Source organism: Mya arenaria, chromosome 17 (assembly GCF_026914265.1).
Source record: "Mya arenaria isolate MELC-2E11 chromosome 17, ASM2691426v1".
Classification (NCBI taxonomy): Eukaryota; Metazoa; Mollusca; class Bivalvia; order Myida; family Myidae; genus Mya; species Mya arenaria.
The window spans coordinates 45,938,766-45,965,537 of NC_069138.1; the positions used below are offsets into that span (position 1 = coordinate 45,938,766).

Here is a 26,772-nt window from a genome sequence, read left to right on the forward strand (position 1 = left end):
GTATACAAAGTATGAGGTACCTGTTCTTCTACCCCAATGCCATAAGGGATGCTGCTGCTACTACAATTTCTTTTACAACCTAAACAATAACATAAAAAAACTACTACTATAAGTTGTAGTAGTATTAGAGTTGTTACAGTGGTAGCAGACGTAGTAGAAATAGTAGTGGTATTATACCGCAGCCGGAAGTTTATCCTCTCCTCTGCGGAACAAGCCGAAGATTCTTACACACCCTGCCGACTCCAGACAGCAAGCGGCGCACGTTAGAAGCAGCTGTAATGGACACAAAGACCAGAAATCAAAACGTTTAAGTCATTGCCAAAGGTTTTCTAATTTCATATTTGGTTTCCTTAAATGGATGATTACGCTTCAGGAGAAACAGATGAAATGTATGAATACATCCGCATTCATGTATGTTTGCATGTATTCAGTTCAATTGTCACTGCAAGGAAATCTGCAGTTTGATTGTTTATCTTGTTATTGCTTTAATATCTGAACGAAGTGGGTACAATTAAAGATAAATACAAATTAAAAAACAAAAACATATTATCCGTTAAAGCTGCACTCTCACAGATTGAACGTTTTGACAACTTTTTTTATTTTTTGTCTTGGACCGAGCAGTTTTATGCGTAAATATCGGAAAACCAGTGATAAAAGACTGATGACAAAAGATCAGATCGCAGATTTTCATATTTCCTCTCCAAAATTAATGTTTTATGCCTTTTAAAACCATTAGTAACGCCATAAAACATTAAATTTGAAATGGAAATGATAGCAAAAAAATAAAAAAGTTGGAAAAACGGTAAATCTGTGAGAGTGCAGCTTTAAGGTAAATATGGTACTATTTCAGACTATGTTTCCCGAGCTTTGACCCGGAAAGGCATAACACAGATGGTTCCCTGCGCACGGTTCATCAGATGCCATAGTTCGACCTGCTCTTGGAACAATCGGAGAAGGATCGCTACATCCGCACCAAGGACCTACTAGACGGAGACAGAGAACTCTCGGTCAACAAAATAATTAAATAGGGCAAGCACTCCGAGCAGACAAAGTCACGAGACACGGACAATTCATTCATTTTTATTTGTTAACCGTCTATAGACTCTTGATTGTTAGTATTACTTCTTTGTAACTGAGTCATTTATATAATGTCTTTCAAACCAATTTCCCTTCTACTGATGGTGTTTTATATCGATTAATTGCATATCGCCATGCTTTGTAATCATATATAGCCAATTTACCTTAAGGAGACTAGACGCCAAATGGTCCAAAATCGGCAAATACAGTTTTCCTTTAAACAAGCATAAAATTGTCAATGCGAGCTGGTGTGAGGCCGATAAAAATAGCGCAAAATTGTTTTCCAGATCAAAAAAGCGCAGAATGTTTTATTCGCTAGCTGACAAGTCATGTGATCGTTTCACACTCGTAACTGTCTATAAGCGTTTTAGCGACTCGCTCTAATTTTCAGCAAAGTTTACATCTTTCAAAAATTATTTTGATCCATTTCGTCACCGATGTTGATGTCAGATCTATGTCTACGTTGTTTCGCCGCAGTAATCCGCAATGTCCGTTCCTTTGGGAAGCCACGAAATGTGTATATTTAGCATGTGAACGTCACGTGATGAGCACAGATATACATACATCGATGCTTTTTTTAATCTTGCGTGATTGTACGTGGTAGGGTACTCTAGTAAACTTTGAATTTAAAAAAAACACGCACAAACTGCGAATGTGCATGTGTTGTTAGCGATGTGATACATCATTAATTAAGATACAATGCGTTGTACACAGCGATATCTATTTTATTTCAGTTCTTGACATTTTTTTTTACATATTTGGCCTCGGGAATGGGTCAGATATCCTGACCCGTGAGATGAGCTGAAAAGGGTCTGATAATATACCAATTCGGACCTCACATTGAGTCCAATACCTATCAAAGAAGTCATCATTTGACAGCTCAACAGCCACAGTGTTTGTTCACCATTGATACCAGTCTCAGTTTGACGTCACGGACCGCCGTAGACATATATGTTTAACTGTTTGAATAGGTTAACATTTTAATATTAAGTATATGTCATTTGTGAAGCAACCTTATTTGTTTGCGAAATGGGACATGCAAACATTAATTAAAACGTCGAGAAGAATAAGATTGCGCACAAGTTCAATGCTAACCATGAATTATTTATGCCAGTATAACGCATAAGTTGGTACGAACCAATACCATATTTAGTACTATTTATGTATCTTATGCTTCACAATGTAATGGCGCCTTCGGCTTTTCAACTGCAGAGAAAAGGAGAATATTTTTATATTGTCTAGAAACGACTCCAGTGGCTCTCAAAACCGCAGGTATTGACAATTCGACTGTAACACGGGGCGCTTCTAAATAATATCATATTTTGCTCTCTATATAGGTTTGTTTTCTATAAGCAATATTTGACGGTTGTTTCTAATTAGTGAAAAATATTGCTCTGCACGGTTATTCTTTACATAATGTTTGTACGTTCTTGGCATGTGATTGGATGTAAAACGTTTTAAAGGCAAATGTATAAAGTAGTCCGCCCGTCAGTCTGTTTCAAATGCAGCGCATTATAATTTATAGATATTAAGTATATAATTCTAAAATCGTTTATATGTAACGTATTGGTGCATATATCGCATGCATAATACTGATAATTGGATTCACACTTTGAATTCAACATGTTGGCTTTTATTTTCCTGAAAATAATTTTGCTTGGAATATGCATCACAGCGCAAGGTAAGCCAAATTTTAAACAGTTTTTTAATTTACTTATAAATTAAAATGGTAATGTAATTATAATAAATTCTTAAAAGCCAGACGGAACAAATGGTAAAAGTTATTAACTCTCGTTTCATATATTTCCTGTTTTGAATTCATTCTGATATACTTTTTTCATATCAAACAATAATAATTATGGTATGGTTTATTGTATCTGTTTAAACAGATTACCTCGTTAAAACCAATGATTTATTTTGTCATTCAGACCGACCACACATGCAGACGTGCCTTGATTGCAGTGCTGGTGAGTCGTGTGTGCGTTTACAGGTACTCATTTTTATTAAATGAACATTCCTGCAAATACAATCTCGGTCAATCATGCTGGCACTTAAGCGTTCTTTTCTCGCCTGTGCTTCGAGTGGTTTGAGCGTGGAGTTAAGTATAGTATCCGATATGCGGATTATACACGGCGTATCGCCTTGTGTCGAGAAAAAATCGGATACCGCGCGGGCCCTATCGAATGTATGACCGCTTCGCGCGAATGCACAAAGCCCTGAGATAAGATCTATATCCCTAAATCCGTAGTTATCCTGCCACTTGCATACAAATCGATCCAATAACAAGGTGCCGTGTAAATTTTAGTTTATTAGGATAGGAGACCACGTGATGTTTATCTACAGTCAGGTGGTCATGTGACGGCGAAAACAAACTTCTTTTCTATATTTTGCAATGTCAGAGGAAAAGCACAAATACTGTTTCAGTATCTTATCAGAATATCACGAACAGCAGATCACAACAATCACTCGCCAATAAAGTCCCATCATTATGCATAATACTGACACTGGCAAAACAATCGACCTGAAAACCTATATGTGATGTGAAAATCTTAGCCCACCCGCAAATGCTGGAAACTGTGAAACAGCATTCAACGATACTCGTCGATAGTTTATTCCATTTCTGTGGTGAATGACAAAATCCCACTTACAACAGAAATGAATGGTCTCTTTGTCGGTGCAGTTCTGAACATCCAACACTATCAAGATGAATAAATTCCATTTAACATGTGGCGATTGTTTATAAACACTCGTGATCTTGAATTATGACCTGTGTACTGTACTCTGTGACTTGCGGAATAATTGTTACATAATCAGATAATGTTTGGAGACTGATCCATGCTTATGTACGTTTTAAACCTTTTTTATGTTTTGAAATGATAGTGACGTATTTAAATGCAATAATTTTGAATATAAACGTATTGAAAAAAGTTGAACAGTTTTGAGAACTATTTTGGGGGCGATTTAAACATAGATACCGAGCGTGATGACGTCAACAGGGAAAAAAACATTTGGCCTCCTTACTTTTAAAGATATTTGATAATTTTAAGGTTATTTATAATGTTCAATTTAACAAAGTAACAGGATAAATAGAATACTAGCTTAGTCCCGTGGATGAAGAAAGTTTATCTGGCTCGGCTGCGGATTTTAACGGGTTCGCCTCCGCCTTGCCAGATAAACTTCCTCCAACCCCGGCACTAACCTTGTATTCTCTATATCCGCCGTAGGCTAAAAACAACAAACAATCGGACGTGACGTGTCCGGGTATTTATTTGACCGTTACATTAAAAAACAAATGGCAGATAAAATGATTTTGTCACAATTTCACTTGTACTGGTAAGCAAAAACGCAGTTTTAAAACATTTCTTTTCAACTACAGTACATTTCTATTTTGTGATTTAGTTAAAATGAAGAACACTTACCAAAACACACATAAAGGCGGTGATAAACCCTTTCCTTTGAAGAGACTCTTTCATTTTCGACAGGGTCAGACATTAGAACATTAAAATGATATGTTATTATATATTTTAGTGCAATTTTAAATCAATGGCCACTATTGCATTCGATGTTATGGGATTGTTTCCCTTCATCAATACGAGATAGGCATTGCCTATGACTTTGCAACTTAGACCTTGGACAATAAATATATAAACGAGTTTTCAGTTATTAACTTTAATTATCATAAATTTTCAATATAATGGTTCGCAGTATCAATTCCGTGAGCGTATTCTTAAAACAGGCGCATGTCCTAATAAAACATATGTTAAGATGTCGCGTAAAAACTGCCACTGATAAAAGGATAGTACAATATAAAAATGTAAACTCATATGAGATCATTCAGGTCACATCAATTTTACTTTTTTTCGTTCGTCAGATTTTGTCCGATATAATTGGAGCGGCGAAATATAAATTTTATTATAAATAAGCGCCCTTGAACGTATTTTATTATGAAAAGGGCGCTCAACAAATCTGGTCTAATAATAATAATAATAATAAATACGATTTTGTCATTTAGTTTAAAACAAGAACGGGTGATATATATTTAGTTCAGGTTATTTTAGACATTTGTACCGCATATCAAAATCATGTATCGTCGGATCTACTTTTTGAAATGACATGTTAAAAGATTACCGGTTATATTTTGGGGCCACTAAAAATATTATTTTGGATTTGATTCTTATTGCCTGTGAACAAAGTTGTATACTAGTTAAATCCGTCTTGTTGCGCCTACAGCCCTTATTCAACGTTTTCCGAGCTAAAATTTAAAATGAAAGCGATCTGCATTCATAGCTTTATATCCCTCTATGTGTAATTTAAAGGAATAATCGCAAATACTCTGATTGGCATTTCTTAACACTTGGAATCAGAAATCATCACATTTTTAACGATCGTGAAAGCTAAATGCGGTCACTGGAGAAAAGAGAACCTACGTTTTTTCATTCGTCAGACGCACGAAATGTCAACTTAGGGCTATCTCTTTAACAAAACCATACAAACTGCAGGAACAAACCAAATAGCCCCCAAAAAATAACCAAGATCCTTTTTTAAGGATTCACTCATGGTTTGTAACATGTACTTTTTTATTACGAAATAAATTGTGGTAAAGTGTAAGGGTAAGTGTTAAAACTAAGATACTGACAATTGGAACCCTTCCGCAGCTGTTCATATTTTCTCAAATGATGTCTTTGGAGACGTTATAGCGTAACTGACGGCTTTGAGCGATTCGTTGTTGCATGATTGGTTAAATGACATTATCACGTGATGTTATCAATGTATTTCAAAAAGATCAAAATATTCATCCTTGTCGTTGTCACCTAGTGGTTTGGGCGTTGGTTCTCTCATATTTTCTTGACTTTACGGCGAGTGTTCGCACGCTACTAAAACCATTTATATATATCTTGCAGTTTTTTTTGCAATTTCGATATCATATCAAAAGATAATTTTAAAGTAAGTGTTTTCAGATGAATGCCCTGGAAAACATTTTATTGGTCCAAAACATGACCCAGAGCCTTTAAAGCCTTACATAACCTCCCTAGATCTTGTCGTTAAGTGGAAAAGGATATATAGGATGTGGACTGCATATATAAAATAACACATATATGTAAATGTTAAATGGTATGGTTTTGCTTAGAACTGTGGCCTTTTTTTAATAACATCCACTTTTCAGTCGGCTAATACACAAACATGGCAAGAGTGCCGGTCGCGTTTCAATGGTGTACCTGGATTGCTACTGGTCAACTACAACATAAAATGTAGACGATGGAACTGTACTGCTGTGCAACAAAATATGGGGTCGGTGGCGTTCCGGTGGTCCTTCAGTTCCGGTATCTTCATAACATTTCCGTTATTTCTTTCCGAAAATGTTTTTCATAGTATTGTTTTATTTCCATATCAGCAATTGTTTAAGTTTAAGTGTAATACATACTACGTTTTCGTTTTGCAAACTATCGCTGTAGATTCTGTATTGAGGTCTTGAGCTGTTCTGTGATCACGAAATGCTCATGTTCTAAGAATAAAATGTTTACCGAATACTTTAATGCTCTATGTATATGGTACTCCAGATTGCATACGGATCACTTTTCGTACGCTAACCTAAAGTAACACTTTATAGAACAGCTTGAATCAATTAAACTTAAATTTTTATTGATGTAATCATTTTATTAAATCGACTAATAAACATTACGGCTATTCACTGATGTTTAAAGCATGCGCAAAAATGCCAATAGCCAAAATATAATAACTCTGTAACGGGTCCCAAGCATACACACTTAGAAAGAAGAAAACTCTTTGACAAGAATCGGTTTTATGTCGTAACGTCCACGAGAGTCTATAACGGCCTGGCATCTCAAACGCATGCTGCTTATACGTCTGCAAATCTTTTGTTGCGGGAGTCAAACCTATTCATCCAGTAACGATGCTTGCATACCAACAACATTATGCCGGTTTCGGGTGTTATGAGTAAAGAGTCGTTGTCCAGTCTCGTTTCGGAAGTCATTTAATAAGGCCATAGCCTTTAAGTGATGGTTTAGATAAATCGGTCCTGAGCTTGATTTGAACACCTTGTGTGACCAATCCATTTCAATTACATTTTCTTGCATTTGATTTCGATTCTATCTCCGTGCAACCACGCTCTGGGAATCACAAAGAACGTACATTGTATGTCACATGTCGACCTGGTAGTACCTCTGTGCCTCTGTTCATTAATTCAACGTTGATTCGCTTGTGCTTTTGCCATAATTGACGATAATCGTCTACAGACTACCATATACAGTAAGCAAAATTGGTGCATGCCGTAAAACTTCAAGGAAACTTACTGTACGTGCCGAGCAAAGGTATCGTTTAAAGGTATATATAATGTAGCGATATTATAAAGGTTTCGTTACATTCTTCATTCATCATTTCATCATTTATCCGGGTTAAAAAAGTGATCAATGTGATGTTTTTAGTTGAAGATAGGCTCTGTATCTTAATGTGTATGCCAGTTATGGGATTGGAGGGTAAATATTCGTACTTTGATAATAGTTGTATATTTTGCATATTGTCATTTACAATTTAATGGCTTTTAATATTGCGCCATAAATGTCGAACGAACAGACTTTGTTTATTCCGTAAAAATGTGTTAACTTATTTTAGAATCAGCTTAACGGTTTTCATTAATGGAATGCATTTATTTCATATGTGAATAAAAACAATAATATGATATTTCAGAATGTACACAGTACGAGATATTCACAGTTTACGGTCACGTTGGTACGTGTGACGTCATTGGTTTTTATTCTGGTAACGTCACGCAAGAATATTGCTTGGATTTATGTTTGGACATGGACAATTGTAGAGCGGTCAGCGTCAATGCATTCAATATGTCCTGTTTGTTTCATTCCTGTACGGACAAAACGCCAGATGACAACTCGGTGTTTATCAAGCGGATGTGTGTAGAAAATTCAGGTATTTACTTTGATCTAGAAACATTTATTATAATCCCCACAGCCAATACTTAAATAAAACAAATACTCACCCACTTTAGAATAAGTACTTACATGAAAATAGGGTCATTTATAGTTTGAAAAGATGAACCCTACACATAACTACGGATAAATGAGACCGAGTCACAATGCCTCAAATCCCCTAAACACTTTTATTTCACTGTGGTATTGTAATAACACGTATATAATCGTTGATGAATTTCAACCCTTCATTCAATAATACCTTTATACGTCTTATAAAATGGACATCGTTATGATAAAATATTTATATATTTATATCCGCGTTTGAAATGTAAAGGTATCGATTTAAGTTTAAATTTAAAGTATGTGTTATAAATGTCCTTTTGCTGGCCAACTTGGAGAGGCAGGGCCCTTGTCCTCTCTGCCAGTTTCACCACTCTATTGTATTTGAAACGCACTATATAAAATTCCTATATATACTATTGTCAATTAACCAATTTTCACGAATAATTACACTGATATCTGGGGGGGGGGGGGGGGGGTAAATTAGCATACAGTCTGGTTGTTTTTGGATAACTCTGGGTTGACCCTTAAAAGATTAAACACTATTGATTTCTTTTTCAGTGCCTGAAAATAATTACTCTCAGATATGCCATAATTGCGATACTAATTGCGATGATGATCAGTTCATTTCTCGACTGAATACTGGACCAATTACAAGCAACTGTAACAGTACATGCAGTGATTGTGACAACGTTTTATATGACCGATCTAAAGAGGAGTGTACACAGAGGCAGTGTGATAGACCCTATATCTTCAAAGGCGTTGGAAAAAAGCTGACTCGAAAGGTTTCTTATCAAGGTGACACAATTGGTTAATTTTATTAATCGCAAAATAACGTTTCGTCCTGAAACACATGAAGCACCTGATAGACTAGCAGAAAAGACACACACATATGCACTAGGCATACGTGCATGAGCTGGATCACGCGATAGACTAGCAGACAAGACATATATGCACTAGGCATACTTTAATGAGCTGGATCACGGGATAGACTAGCAGACAAGAAATATATGCACTAGGCATTCTTTAATGAGCTGGATCACGTGAAAGACTAGCAGACAATACATATATGCACTAGGCATACTTTAATGAGCTGGATCACGTGATAGACTAGCAGACAAGACATATATGCACTAGGCATACTTTAATGAGCTGGATCACGCGATAGACTAGCAGACAAGACATATATGCACTAGGCATACTTTAATGAGCTGGATCACGCGATAGACTAGCAGACAAGACATATATGCACTAGGCATACTTTAATGAGCTGGATCACGCGATAGACTTGCAGACAAGACATATACGCACTAGGCATACTTTAATGAGCTGGATCACGTGATAGACTAGCAGACAAGACATATATGCACTAGGCATACTTTAATGAGCTGGATCACGTGATGGACTTGCAGATAAAACAAACACATATGCACTAGGCATATTATAATACGCCGGATCACGAGACAGACTTACAGACAAGACGTTTATATATGCCCTAGACATACACTTATAAATTGGATCACGTGACAGACTTGCAGAAAAGACACACATATTCACTAGCCATGCTATAATAAATTGGCACACGTGAAAAACTAACAGACAAGAAACAAAATATGAACTAAGCGTTCTATAATAAACCGGATCACGTGAAAGACTAGCAGACAAGACATATATATGCACCAGGCGTACTTTAATAAACCGGATCACGTGATAGACTTGCTGACAACACACACGCACGCACGCACGCACGCACGCACGCACGCACACACACACACACACACACTAGGCAAACTATATTCGGCTGGAACACATGACAGACTTGCATACAAGACAAACACATATGCACTGGGCATGCTATAATAATCTGGATCACGTGAAAGACTAGCAGATAAGAAACAACATATGCACTAGGCGTTCTATAATAAACCGGATCACGTGACAGACTTGCTGATAAGACACACACACATACACTAGGCATACTGTTTTAAGCTGGATCACGTTATAGACAAGCCGATATAGCACACATATATGCACTAGGCATACTATTTTAAGCTGAATTACGTGGCGGACTAGAAGTCCAGATACTAATATGCACTAAAATACTAAACAGACGCTTTCAAAATGTTGGTGTTTGTTTCTTTATAGGTGCTTAAACTAAGCTCGATTTTAACGTAAGCTTTAAGCCAACAAAATCACACTTGAGTCGTTGAAATACGTTTATAAATAATAAGTTATTTTCTTAATGTGATTTAATTGAGGATTAAAATACTCTAACATGCTAAACTCTTACACACCCAATAAGTTAATGATAATAGAATAAGTAAAATTATTACATTACAGATTGCCCGGAATTTAATCTTCGACTTACCAAAAAGACACCAGCGTGCGAAGCATTTGCTGTCGACGAAGGATACTCGAACAGGACAGATAGAAACCCTAGTGCTGATGATAATTCTTGGTGCTATAGGCGGTGCCTTGACACACCAGAGTGCTTAGCAATTGCATTCTTGGCAAATAGCAGTTGCTCTTACCATAGCTGCATTGACTATGATCCACGAGCTGCAGGTGACAGATTTATGGCGTACCGTGACTGTATTGATAGTAAGCATGTATTTTATAAGACCTTATTTATTTTTACGCTCTTGTTAAAGAAGCTTTTTAACATTATCCTAATCGCACTCGCTGACCGGCACCAACATTCAAATGCGCGCAGGCCAAAATGCGTTGACCACTGCTATAACTGCACAACAATAGGTCGCATGTTTATATTAAGGATATGTCATTTACAGGGCACAATAAAGAATGTTAAGCATGAGTGACATTTTACGCGATTAGTTATCTAGTCACATCCTTCCATTAGAAAAGTAAAATCACTTTCTTTTTCTCAAGTGACTCATATCTTGTGATATAGTATGTTTATTGATAATTTTGTGAAGCGCTAACAGAACCTGAAACACAACTGAACACATGTACTAGGTAAACTATTACGACCAGGACCGCCTAATAGACAAACAGACAAGACATACACGTGCACTATAACGCCCTGGACCACATAATAGACAAGCAAACAATACATGCAGATATGTACAAACTAGGCATAATATATTGAGCTGGATCACGTGACAGACACGAGGACAAGACACACACAGATGTACTAGACATACTTTAATGAGTGGATCACGTGACAGAAAAACAGAAAAGACACCAACAGGCAAGACTCAAACATGCATATTATAAGGGAGTTAACTGATTCAGGGGACAAGGAGACAGGATACAAACATGTACCAGGATAACTTTAATGAACTGATTAACGAGACACGAAGAAAGGACACACATATGCACTTGGCATGTTAATATCAGCTGAATCACTTGAAAGACTAGCAGACAAGACATACCAATTCATTAGTCATACTAGAATGAGCTGGAACTCGTTGAGTGACTAGTAGACAAGACATACATATGCACTAGACATATTAGAATGAGTTGGATAACGTGAAACATGTATTAGGCATAATATTATCAGTGGATCACGTGATATACACGTAGACAATACACAAACATACACTAGGCATATTAGAATGACCTAGATCACATAACACATGTATTAGGCATAATATTATGATTGGATTACGTGATGGACACATAGACAAAACACTAACATGTACCATCCTGTAATGAATTGGTCACGTTTAAGACATACAGACACGACTTACGCTGACACTAGGTATGCTATAATAGTCTGGATCACGTGACAGACTAGGACACACACGCACCCAGACGCACACACTCACGCACAAGCTACTATTATTACCTATTGTTTGTTTTATAGACTGTAGTAGCCCATTTTACCAAACATGTGTCAACTGCATGCCTGGACCCAATTGCCAATCTTCATACAATACCGTTTCTGGTTATATGGAGAGTTCGTGTCTACAGAATTGTCAAATCGAAGGGCACTGCGGTGGACTGCAAATTGAAGACCAACTTTGCTCCTTCTTCGATTGCACGCAGCCAACGATCTCGAATCAGTCTACTTTTTACAGAAAAACATGTTCTGAAAATGGTATGTCATGTATATGTAGTCTGTGCTCAGAATAAGATGTACAAAACCGCTAAAATCATGACGAATGCGCGTCTAGTTCAAATGGAATAATTATCAAATTAATGTGCGTTTCGTAGAGCATACAATGACCAATCACGCATCACTTGGGGTGTGGTTGATTTCGACAAATAAAAACACATGTGATGTTAAACTTTTATTATTTCATTGTTTCCGGTTGGCTTATTAAAATAAAACGGTTTATTATATCTCGACAATTTCACCATTTGAAACAGTGAGTTTACCGAAAGATATTTTTCCCTTTTCTTGTTCGATTTTACCCTCTTCAATGTAAAAATGTACCATAAACGCATCAAATGCCGGGAAGAAAATGCATTGACATCAATTTGCGTCTTTTGGTTAAAATTTCGCGCAGTTTTCCTATTAAATATCTATTTGTTTTTGTTCAGTCATCAGCATGAAATTAAAAGAAAAAAATGTTTCAGTGTAAAAATACAACACATCGTCACCTTAGTGCAAGAACTGAATATCTGCTTCTATTCATATATACAGTTATTGAGTTATTGCACTAAGATGACGACATATCACCTCGTGAACTCCAAAAGTAAAGTTTTCATTCGTGGCAAAGACACTATTGAAATGTCACTTTTGGTGCTCACTCGGTGAACTATATTGCATATCTTTAACTGAAACAAACAATTATCCTCTATTTATTGTATTTCAAGGAATAATGTATACTATCATAACAAGTAAAAAAAGCAATCACAGATAATAAAGAAGAAATGAATGGTTGATTAAAGCAAATCTTAAAGAACATACATTTTTCACATTGTATGGAATGAAGAATTATGCCTGTATTTGATATAAACCCTTCTGGCTGAAATGACCACCAGAGAGCGACTTTGCATGAATAGTGTTATACCTTAAATAAATATGTCCCTTTAGTTATGTATAAAGTTATACGGCTTGTAAATAGCTGTGTGTTGTTGAATTAAAGAGCAGCGGTCGTTACAACTTACAACGACCGGTCCAATCTGGTTTTCAAATTTTATCTTCACGACTTCCCAAAATCTTGGAAGCATTGTCAAGCATAATGACCATTTCTGAAAATTGTTGTGCCGGAACTACTAATACAGATATACATATTAACATCACATATAAATCATGACCTGTAAGCTTATGATGAAATAAAACTCATTTATTACACCAATTGGATGCTCACTGGCCAGGCCTTGTAATGCCATTTGACCCTCTGTGGTGTGCAATATTTCTTTAATAAACCATTTTACGTAAAACTCGGAAATGGTCGGGAATTTTCGGCTCACATGGCGAGTATACATTGACTCTGTTATAATCGTTTTGCATACACAATATAGTTGTTTTCTCGTTTCAATGAAAATGCATTTTAAGCCATATTTATCAGCAAAATAATACTTTTTCGGCAATTTACTTGACAACTGTTTTACTCAAGCTCATTCTGAATTTTTATATTTCACTTTAAAGTTTAAAGTGAAATATAAAAATTCCGAATGAGCTTGATGCCATCATGTTTAAACATCTTTTATGAACAACTATTACACAAAACAAGACATTTTGTAAAACATATATCGACATTCTAACATTCGTTCCAAGTGCCATTAAGAAGTTTGCGACCGCATTTTAACGACAAACTGCAAAAAGACCAAAACCTTAATATGAGAGCATTTGGATTAAACATATTTCAATAATAAAAAACATTTCAATAAAAACAGGATTAAAACGGTAGAAATATACTTATACAGTTCCTTTCCCTGTTACGATAATACAAATTGGCATTTAAGGCAGGTATCATTAATGAAGGTATTCACAAACAAGCTCATATTAAATTATATTTTAAAGACCAATGATTGGATATGTGTGGGTGGATGTAGTCGATCACTGACTTTCAAATCATTTTGACATCAAAAACTGCATCGAGTACTATTTTTCAGTCCGAGTGTCATCAGCATAAAATAAGGAACGGAGGGTTACCTCAGTCAGAAAATAAACAGTAATGAGCATATGTTGCCTTTGTTAAGTTACAAAAGGCCAATGAGGAGAAAGTGGTATGTAGACTCATGACTTCAACATCTGTAAAATGGTGAGGGACTAATATCTAAACATAGAGATGATGATTCAGGGAACTACACTCGTTGCGGGGTGCGAGTGTGCAGGATCTGTAGCCGACGCAAATATTTTAGGAGAAAGGAACAAAACTCATGTATGATATATATTGTGTTGTATCATCTGCAAAAAGGTTTTTAATTGAATTTTCCTCCTTAACAATATCGTAAATGTATACAAGGAACAAAAGTGGAACTAGAATTGACCCCTGTGGATCTGCAGCTTTGTACTCACTTAATGATAAGGAAACGCTGAGATTTTTTTTGGAAGACAATAAACGACCACACAGTCCTGCTTATCCGAATTTGAACCGTAGATCACGAAACCAAACTTTATCAGATGCCTTACGTATGTCGAAGAAAAACAAATCTTATTTCAAGACACAAAATCTAAGTATGGAATCGATTTTTTTTCTTGGTCAGCTCTGATGATGTGTTGGGGAACAACTTGAGTCATTAACGTATGTCGGACAAAACAATCATTGGAAAAATCAGCCTGTGCGTGTTTGTCCGTAACAAATTCACCATCAATTGACTAGTAGCGAAATGCCCCTTGATGCTGCCCGAGTGATATATTTCGACTTTTAAATTAAGGAAATTAGTACCACAATTACTGCATCAAACACATTACCGCCTCTCAAACAAAATTATACATGCATTTCCGATTTCCTCAAGTCACAAACTCTTCTCGACAATGCCGACAAAGAATTTCCTTCAATAGACCATACCAATACTTCACACTACTTATCCACACTAAACATAACTCAAGATGAAATCACTACAGTTCTGCAGTCATTACTTACTGGCAACGCGACAGGCCCTGACAATGTAAATACAATGTAGTCATACAATGTCGGATTCTGAAGGAAATTTCAACTGAAATAAGTAGCCAGCTATCAAATCTGCTCAACTATTTACTCTCCACAAGTCAAATTCCGACACAATGGAAGATCGCTAACGTCTGTGTAACCTTTAAAAAGAATGATCCGGATGAGTAAACATTTACCGTCCAATCTTCTTGCTTTCCGTTATCAGTAAATCTCTTAAACTTATTTTTTTTTCACAAATACTTGTTCCATTCTTTTTTAAATTTCTACAAATGGGATTACATCCCTTCTATCCGGTTCTGCACATAGTGATTCCACAGTCAATCCGTTGTTCTTTCTCTATCCTCCATTCTATCAAGCTCTAGAATAAGCAAAAGAGGTAAGAGTAATATATTGAGACACTACAAAGGCCTTTGTCAGAGTAAAGCACAAGGGTCTTTTACATTTACTCGAATCAAAGGCCATTTCTGGTTCTCTTCTACGTTGGTTGTCAAACAACTTATATGCTCACTCATAGCGAGTTGTTAAAAATGGCTCCTATTCAACTCTATTGAACCTCAACGAGACTTTAGACTAATAAATCGTGCATTTGACTCATGTTTCATAAATAATGTACCAATTAAAAAATATCTTTCTTAGAACTTTTGAAACGAAAAGTTTGTATAATTTTATAGTTGAGTTATAACACAGTTACATGTAGGTGGAAAGATGATGGGACGGACGGTACGTTGATTAATTTAAACTTATTGTTTTCAGTATGTTCAGTGTATGAGGTTTATAAAGTAAGTGAAGCAAAGGGAGTTGATAAAACGATCATTCACAGTATGACGGAAAGACGTTCGGATATGCACTTTTGCTTTGAGAGATGCCTAGAAACTAGGATATGCAGGGCAGTTTCTTTCAGAAGTATGAGAAACGGATTGACCGAATGTCAGTACCACACATCTGATTGCATGACCGAGAACGTTCCAGGCTGGACAGTTATATGGAGATATTGTTTAAATGGTGCGTTCTTAGTTTTCTTCTAAAAATATATATATCCTTTCTAAAGCGTCTGGGCATCCATGGGATGATGTTCAAATTTCCGACGTTTTGGAACGAACTAGACCTTTCTTATACGTATGTTCCATATCAATGATATTACATGCAATGAGATTAAACTGTGAATCCGACTGCATTTTACCAATTTGACTAACTGTCCTATTAAAGAATAATGGCCGTGGATTATTGTCATACAAATAGGTATGTATCACGTGTGATGTTGGTTAAATCAGGTAAAGTTCCATTATGAACAAATATGTTATTAAATGAAGTCAAACGCTTTTGCAGATATAAGTGAGAGAACCAACCTTACTGCACTGATCGACAATGCAATGTCAGCCAACCAAACAATTGGTGCAGATGTAGAACAGCTATATCCGAGGGCAGGAGTAAATTGTTATAAGCCAACTGAACCTACACATACAACTGCACCTACCATTGAATCTAGCACTACGTCTAAACCTACACCTATGAATACGGCTCCACCTGCAACTGCATCTAGCACTACATCTACACCTACAACTACAACTACGGCTCCACCTGCAACTACATCTAGCACTACATCTACACCTACAACTACGGCTCCACCTGCAACTGCATCTAGCACTACATCTACACTTACAACTGCATCTAGCACTACATCTACAACTGTAACAACCACTACATATACAACTACGGCTCCACCTGCAACTGCATCTAGCACAACATCTACACCTTCAACAACGGATCCACCTGCAGTTGCATCTAGCACTACATCTACACTTACAACTTTAACAACCACTACATATACAACTACGGCTCAACCTGCAGTTGCATCTAGCACTACATCTACACCTACAACTGCATCTAGCAATACATTTACACTTACAACTGCTACAAGCACTACACCTACAACTACAACTACGGCTCCACCTACAACTGCATCTAGCCCTACATCTACACCTACAGCAACGGCTCAACCTACAACTGCATCTAGCACTACACCTACACCTACAACTGCAGCTGTAACAAGCACTACACCTACATCTACGGCTCTACCTACAACTGCATCTAACACTACACCTACAACTACGGCTCCACCTACACCTACATCTACACTTACAACTGCAACAAGCACTACACCTACAACTACAACTACGGCTCCACCTACAACTGCATCTAGCCCTACATCTACACCTACAGCAACGGCTCAACCTACAACAGCATCTAACACTACACCTACACCTACAACTGCGGCTCCACCTCCACCTACATCTACACCTACAACTACGGCTCCACCTACAACTGCAACAAGCACTACACCTACACATACAACTACGGCTCCTACTTCAACTGCAGCTAGCACTTCATCTACACCTATAACTGCTACAAGCACTACACCTACACCTACAACTACGGCTCCACCTACACCTACAACTACGGCTCCTACTTCAACTGCAACTAGCACTTCATCTACAGCTACAACTGCAACTAGCACTACACCTACACCTTCAACTACGGCTCCTACTACAACTGCAACTAGCACTTCATCTACACCTACAACTGCTACAAGCACTACACCTACACCTACAACTACGGCTCCAATTACAACTGCATCTAGCACTACATCTACACCTACACCTACAACTACAACTACGGTTCCACCTACAACTGCATCTAGCACTACATCTACACCTACACCTACAACTGCTACAAGCACTACACCTACACCTTCAACTACGGCTCCAATTACAACTGCATCTAGCACTACATCTACACCTACACCTACAACTACAACTACGGTTCCACCTACAACTGCATCCAGCACTACATCTACACCTACACCTACAACAACGGCTCCACCTACAACTGCATCTAGCACTACATCTGCACCTACACCTACACCTACAACTACGGCTCCAATTACAACTGCATCTAGCACTACATCTACACCTACACCTACACCTACAACTGCTACAAGCACTACACCTACACCTACAACTACGGCTCCAATTACAACTGCATCTAGCACTACATCTACACCTACACCTACAACTGCTACAAGCACTACACCTACACCTACAACTACGGCTCCAATTACAACTGCATCTAGCACTACATCTACACCTACACCTACACCTACAACTGCTACAAGCACTACACCTACACCAACAACTACGGCTCCAATTACAACTGCATCTAGCACTACATCTACACGTACACCTACACCTACAACTGCTACAAGCACTACACCTACACCTGCAACTACGGCTCCTACTACAACTGCATCTAGCACTACATCTGCACCTACACCTACAACTACAACTACGGTTCCACCTACAACTGCATCTAGCACTACATCTACACCTACACCTACAGCAACGGCTCCACCTACAACTGCATCTAGCACTACATCTACTCCTACACCTACAACTACGGCTCCTACTACAACTGCATCTAGCACTACATCTACACCTTCACCTACAACAACGGCTCCACCTACAACTGCATCTAGCACTACATCTACACCTACACCTACAACTACGGCTCCACATACAACTGCATCTAGCACTACATCTACACCTACACCTACAACAACGGCTCCACATACAACTGCATCTAGCACTACATCTGCACCTACACCTACAACTACGGCTCCACATACAACTGCATCTAGCACTACATCTACACCTACACCTACAACTACGGTTCCACCTACAACTGCATCTAGCACTACATCTACACCTACACCTACAACTACGGCTCCACCTACAACTGCATCTAGCACTACATCTACACCTACACCTACAACTACGGCTCCACCTACAACTGCATCTAGCACTACATCTGCACCTACACCTACAACTACGGTTCCACCTACAACTGCATCTAGCACTACATCTACACCTACACCTACAACTACGGCTCCACCTACAACTGCATCTAGTACTACATCTACACCTACACCTACAACTACGGTTCCACCTACAACTGCATCTAGCACTACATCTACACCTACACCTACAACTACGGTTCCACCTACAACTGCATCTAGTACTACATCTACACCTACACCTACAACTACGGCTCCACCTACAACTGCATCTAGCACTACATCTACACCTACACCTACAACTACGGCTCCACATACAACTGCATCTAGCACTACATCTACACCTACACCTACAACTACGGCTCCACCTACAACTGCATCTAGCACTACATCTACATCTACACCTACAACTACGGCTCCACCTACAACTGCATCTAGCACTACATCTTCACCTACACCTACAACTACGGTTCCACCTACAACTGCATCTAGCACTACATCTACACCTACACCTACAACTACGGCTCCACCTACAACTGCATCTAGCACTACATCTACACCTACACCTACAACTACGGCTCCACCTACAACTGCATCTAGCACTACATCTGCACCTACACCTACAACTACGGTTCCACCTACAACTGCATCTAGCACTACATCTACACCTACACCTACAACTACGGCTCCACCTACAACTGCATCTAGTACTACATCTACACCTACACCTACAACTACGGTTCCACCTACAACTGCATCTAGCACTACATCTACACCTACACCTACAACTACGGCTCCACCTACAACTGCATCTAGTACTACATCTACACCTACACCTACAACTACGGCTCCACCTACAACTGCATCTAGCACTACATCTACACCTACACCTACAACTACGGCTCCACATACAACTGCATCTAGCACTACATCTACACCTACACCTACAACTACGGCTCCACCTACAACTGCATCTAGCACTACATCTACATCTACACCTACAACTACGGCTCCACCTACAACTGCATCTAGCACTACATCTTCACCTACACCTACAACTACGGCTCCACCTACAACTGCATCTAGCACTATATCTACATCTACACCTACAACTGCATCTAGCACTACACCTACAACTGCATCTAGCACTACACCTACACCTACAACTGCATCTAGCACTACACCTACACCTACACCTACAACTACGGCTCCACCTACAACTGTATCTAGCACTACATATACACCTACACCTACAACTACGGCTCCACCTACAACTGCATCTAGCACTACATCTACACCTACAACTGCTACAAGCACTACCCCTACACCTACAACTGTATCTAGCACTACACCTACACCTACACCTACAACTACGGCTCCACCTACAACTGTATCTAGCACTACATATACACCTATAACTGTAACAAACACTACACCTACACCTACAACTACGGCATCAACAGTGAATACGGCGATTTCTTCAACAAAAATGAGTTCCTCCCTTGCGACAAGCTCACAAGGTTAGTACGTAATAATTGATTTTGTTGCAATGTTTTTTTAAGATATGAGCATTTGAGTATGAATCAATGTATTTGAGGTTTCGGTATACCAAAACTACGTCGTTATATAACGGGATATCGTGACTTGGGGCATAAACTGGCTGTTGAATTGACAAGTGTATTTGATCACAAAAAAGTGATTTCGAATCAACATTTCGACTAATATCACAACTCAAACTGAGCACTATTTGTCCTTGTCATCATTTGATCACTTATGCAGTACAGTGGATTTAAAAGTCAATATCGATCAAACAAAGGTAGTTGTTTTTGGTACTTAAAGGCCAACTCGCTTTAATTTTAAAAGAAGAAAAAAAACCGATAGAAACGTGTAGATTAAGGTAGGCGTTTTATTTTCAAGTTTTGGAAGTATCATTTACACAAAAAAACCTAGTTGAACAGTTCAAAAAGGCGATGCACTTTTAATATAAACGCATTTACAACCCAGATATATCGACCGACTTACCGTTACAATTATTCGAACATATAATCTATACAGGGCGATGAATCTGAAAATTATTGAACAAGTTCACCTAAGTATTCTCAGAATAATATCCAAAAATAAAATGAGCACGGCTCGCATATGTTGTATGTTGAAACTGGTCGATATCCATTAAAAATAATCATATAATGTAAAATTTTAATGTTCAGGACAGTTTTTTTTTTTCGAGGTAAACAAACTAAATTAACACATGTTTGTTATAGGTCTATGAAATATGATGATTTCAGATCTTTTGATGGACAGATCACATTATATGAATTTTGATTAACACGGTTTTTTTTTTCTCAAAAATATGGTTAGAACAATTTACCAAATACAAGACCTTTATTTATACCAGTGTGTTAAACAAGTCCTAACCGACCAGTTCAAACAAGATTGGCACTCTGCAATGAATAAATCTTTTAAATGCAAGAACTACGCATTGTTCAAGGAAACCCTAGAATATGAAAAGTAATTATTAAATATTTCAACTTGAGATACAATTTCGGTAAATTTCGTAAGGCGAACCACAATTTCCCGATAGAAATAGAAAGGTATACTAATGTTGACTACACAGAAAGATACTGTCATACATCTAGATCAGGTCTTGGTTATGAATACCACTACTTACTAGTTTGTCCATTATTTTTAAATGATAAAAGAAAGTACCTCCCCACCTACGTGAGTAGGCCAATTACTATTAAATACAAGGAACATTTTTACTTGCACAAAAATTAAACTAATGACAAAAATAGCTTTATTCGTGAAATACTTGACACGTAACGATTTGCTTGTATTTTAATCATGCAATCTTTGGTCAAAATTTCACCGTTGCATCGTTCTACAATTTTCCGTTAAGTTGAAATTTTGGCCATAGATTTCATTATTAAGATACAAGCAAATCTAAAATATTTTACACGTGTAGAAGCAGAAAATAACACAGTGTTTTATAGGCTATGAAATATTTTCATATATTTTCTGTCAAAAAAAGTTATTAAGACACAAACGTCACTTACTTGTTGTTTGTTTACATGGGTTTTGTGCCCTGGTGAACCGTGTGAGAACCCTTTTGAAGTCACGTGATTCCTCATACTGAGTATGGTTTTGAGTAGTTGACACTGTCACACGGCACGCGCGTCTTAAAATATACTTTTTTGGTTTGGTTTCCCAAGTCTTAGGTGGAAAACGCTTATTGAAATGAGTTGTAAATCTTTAACTTCAGGTGTTTGTAACTTTTCCAAACGGAATGATTACAGATAAATTGATTAAACTTAAAAGTGAAAGGACTATGTGTAATTGTGTTTTGTATAATGATATATATATCTCATGGGTTTCAGTGTGAAAGTACATATTGTCAACATAAGGGAAATACTTTTACCCTAGGCGAAGCCAAAGGTAGCAGTATTTATCGTATTTGTCACATCATGTACTGAAGCCATGCGATATTTAAATAATATACGATTTTAAGCATATAAAGAGTCTCGTAGAACATACCAGGAGCGATTTGATAGAATAGCTACCTTCACTGGCTTTACTTTTTGACTATTAGGGTACTATTCCTTTATTCAATATAAAAATGGTTATGATATAATCTCATCAGTTATATTAGTTTATAATTACTATTCTTTGCAGTCGTTCCTACGCTCACTTCAAGTACATACCGACCAATATACATCATGCCATGCCTTTGTTCTACGGGAGCCTTTGCAAACCTCACCGTACAAGAAATAGTGCAACAACTTGAGGAAAACCTTACCGTAGCGAAAAGAAACCTCTCCTCATATCGACGCAAAAACGAGTGCGCCCAAGACAACCGATCGTCGTCAAAAACAATGGGAGGTGTTGGCGTTGGGATACTTGCATCTCTATTGGCTGGAATTGTTGCCATGGATTTCGTGAATATTGTAAAAGCATTGAAGAGTGTGTTACACCTTATGGGGAAATGTTGTTGCAAGAAGTAAAACGGACCTTGCAAAATCTGTCCCAATAGCTTGAGGACAAGAATGGCTATAGATACATAAAGCTTTGTTTGCCATTTTATGTAAATGCAATATGTTGTTTCGTGTGCGCTTTTGACTTGTTCGTGTTAAATGATACAAGAACAGTAGACCGTTTAAACACTTAAGGTCAAAATACCCATTAACAGGTCATTACCATATTGTCATCATATATTCATCGTATTACACCCATAAAGATGTACCCGGGTATTGTTCATGTATTTTTTCGTAAATTAAAAACTAATATATTTCGAATATTTGTAACTCTATTGCATGAGAAAATACAATACTGTAAGGCCAACAAAATTACTGTGTGGTTAAGGTTACATCTTGTCAAAAAACGGTAGGCTACGTAGGCTTGATTTTTATTTGTAAGTCATTATATATTTAAAGAACGTTACATTAATCATTGTGTAAACTGGTTAAAGTAATCAGCTTATAGGTATGTATCCGTTTAAAAACACACACACACACGCGCGCGCGCGCACACAATAACAACAACAACAACAGTAACAACGGACTATCAAAGCGGTAGGGTTGTTTCCTATTTGAATGATACCAAAGGAAAAGCAATACATTAACACATGTTACTTTTCAATTTAAGGAAAATATGTAGAGTGTGGTTTGCTGAATTTATTTTTCACAAAAGTTGTCCTTCAATTGTTGCAACATTTCATACATGCGTGACGAGTGAACTATATATATATATATATATATATATATATATATATATATATATATATATATATATATATATATATATATATATATATATATATATATATATATTAAATCAGTTATCAATTTCAGCTCATAAGTTCATTCGTCCGTCTGTTTGGCTGTAGTTCCTGTCTGTATGCATTCTATTCGGCCTTGATACTATTTTAATATGTCTGTATATTTGGCTTCCACAGGCTCGGCAAAGTCCCATCGCCTGAAGTTGTCCTACTATTTTAATATTAATTAGTATTCGTATGTTGCTTACACGGGCTCGGCCATCTTCTCATCGCCTGAATGTGTCATACTAGTTTTCCTCTGACTGTGTTATACTATTTAGTATGTCTGTATATGTTTGCACAGTCATAAAAGGGTTACAAGAAGACAATAAATTTATTAGAAAAGTATATTTTCCCGCAAAATTCCCTTAAAGTTTATATTGACAATATAATATCGAATTAAAAGCATTTTTAACATTTATTAATTTGTTATTGAGACTCATAGCTTTAAAAGTGTTACATGCATTTCATTTTCATTTAAAGGTGACTAAGATGCATTAAAGTAAATAATGTTTCCCCTGTGATATTTTCAATATGAATTTTTAAGGATTTGCTTACTCGGGATGTTAAAGAATATTCTATTTTTATATTATTACACTGGTCCAAAAATATCTATATTATTTTTGGGTTAATTAAATCAGAAAATGTCAATGTTAAAAGAAATATTTCTGTTTATATGTGTTAAAGAATGTGTGCAATGAAATTAAGGCAAAGATATATCCTGTATTCCAAGTAATGCTGACGTCATACGTTGTAAGATATATTGCTCTGATAATATGGTTGTATGGTTTGCTTATGTAGTTAATGATTTACCTTCACTATATTTTTGAAATAAGTTTGTTATCATTATATGTGGCATTTTGCTTTGATGTATTTGTAAAGCTTACTTCTCTGACAATTGGTCTGTGGGTAAAACTAACGTTTCCATTGCTAGAACATTTCTACAAAGTTCTGTCGATGTAATTATATTATTCTCTATGAAATACATTTCAACCTTTTGCAGCCGGATTAACTTATATAAAAACACATATAGCGTGTTCAATATTTCATGTGGGTTTTACTTTGTGACATTAAAAACACCAAGATACATGTAGCTTGTGGACATTTAGGGCGTTTAGTGTTGGTATTAAATGAACTAGTTTTCTGGTTTTATATCGTTTCCATTGGTTTTTATTTGTTGTGACAGTTTGAAATAAAATTAAAACCAGTCTTATCGTTTGCTTAACTTGTTTTTGAAACTATCGAAACCCACTCCGGAGGCGGTTTTTGCGGTTCGTTCCATCCGAAAAATAGCTCACTTTGAAAAGAACATGATGACGGACAGTGATCTAAAAAGTGTGTTGATAACACCATTTAGTTAAAACAGACAAACGACCATCTGCGGTATCATTGTTTTGAGAAACAACCCCCCCCCCCCCAGATATAATGGCTGCATGCAGTAGCTCCATCATGCTGTGTACACAAAAACATGCATTTCTTACTTTAAGCAAACCTTTCGAAACAGGTTTCCACACGCCTAAACCCTTGAAACCAAAACTGAAACTAGTTTGCTATCAACAAAAACGCCCATAGTCTGTCAACATTATTCTTCATTCTAGGTATCATAAGTTTAGTATTACTGTTCTGAAATTGCTTTTACGAAACTGTTAGTAAATAAATATTGTTGCTGTATAAAGTTTGTTTGTCACTGGTTAAAAAATATATTTCTCTGTTGCGTTTGGAAGTCGTTCCAGTATAAAGTGAGAAGCGTTGTAGAGATGTATGCATGTTTCTTTCGACTATAATGACATTAAAGGGTCAGTCTAAGATTGTCTGGCAATTTGGAAGGGGAATAATAATCATCATCATCATCATCATCATCGTCATCGTCGTCGTTCATTCCACCAAAATAAATTGATCACGACCATATGGATAGGGTACAAGGCCTGCAACATTTTACAGACATGAGACACATGTAAGAACAAGTAACTCCCTCTCATTTATTCGAAAAAGAACAACAGTTGTCACAGTAACGCGATCAAGGCCCCCACAGGCCTCGTTGGGCGGATAGCTATAAAGGTTTTTGGCCTATATGTATAGATAGCCTTCAGTATCTAACACGTTTTTATGACGACCTTGACCTACGGAGATCCCTCAATAGGGGCTATGTGTTGGTGATGACCAACCTTTCTACCAAGTTTGAGATCCCTGGTTACCAGCATTATTCAGTTGTATATTGGAAACGGATTTTGACCTTGACCATTGACCCACTAATCTCAAAATCGATAAGGTAAATCTGTTGTTCATGGGGTTCTGGGGTTAAAGTCGCCACAACACCTTTGATCCAATGACCTCAAACTTCATCTGCTGTTTATGTTTAACCAGTAAACCAAGGTACCTGTTTTTCTGCCATAATGCCACTATAACTGCTGCTGTTCCTTTATACCAAGTTTGGTCAAGATATGTGAACTCTGACTAAAGTTATTCAGTTTCAACTGTTTTTCTATTTTTAGTAACAGTCACCTTGACCTTGCAGACCCTAGGGACCCCAAACGCAATCCCATGAAAGGTATCCATAAACTCTTCCTTTATACCAAGTTGGGTCAAGATATGTCAATCCTAACTAAAGTTATTCAGTTTCAACCGTTTTTCTATTTTTAGTAACAATGACCTTGACCTTGACTCTAGGGACCCCAAATGCAATCCCATGAAAGATATTCATAATCTCTTCCTATAGACCAAGTTGGTCAAGATATGTCAACCCTTACTGAAATTATTCAGTTTCATAGGTGAGTTTGACGACCCCCGGCCGCCCGCCCGAACAATAACGTTCATCATTCTTATAACCAGGTTTCACTATGTGAAAACCCGGTTAAAATGGAGCACTCTGACAAAGTGCTATGTGTAACTGAGTGGCACTCTCAACGTATGCATTTGGCCCCTGCTACCATACATGTACAATGTATACTCAAAACAGCGACTACGCCTCTACCCTGCTTTGAACTCCGTATAACAAATATC

The 26,772-nt window shown here is 37.2% G+C and overlaps 1 protein-coding gene across 1 annotated transcript in view; it reads left to right on the plus strand.

Annotated features, from left to right (window-relative positions):
* LOC128223547 (mucin-2-like) overlaps positions 1-20,487 on the plus strand; it is an 82,216-nt gene extending 61,729 nt beyond the window's left edge. Inside the window, exon 5 of the mRNA XM_052932825.1 lies at positions 16,439-20,487. Within this exon, the coding sequence (XP_052788785.1) occupies positions 16,439-20,487 (4,049 nt within the window). The remainder of the gene's footprint in view (positions 1-16,438) is intronic.
* Positions 20,488-26,772: the final 6,285 nt, after the last annotated feature.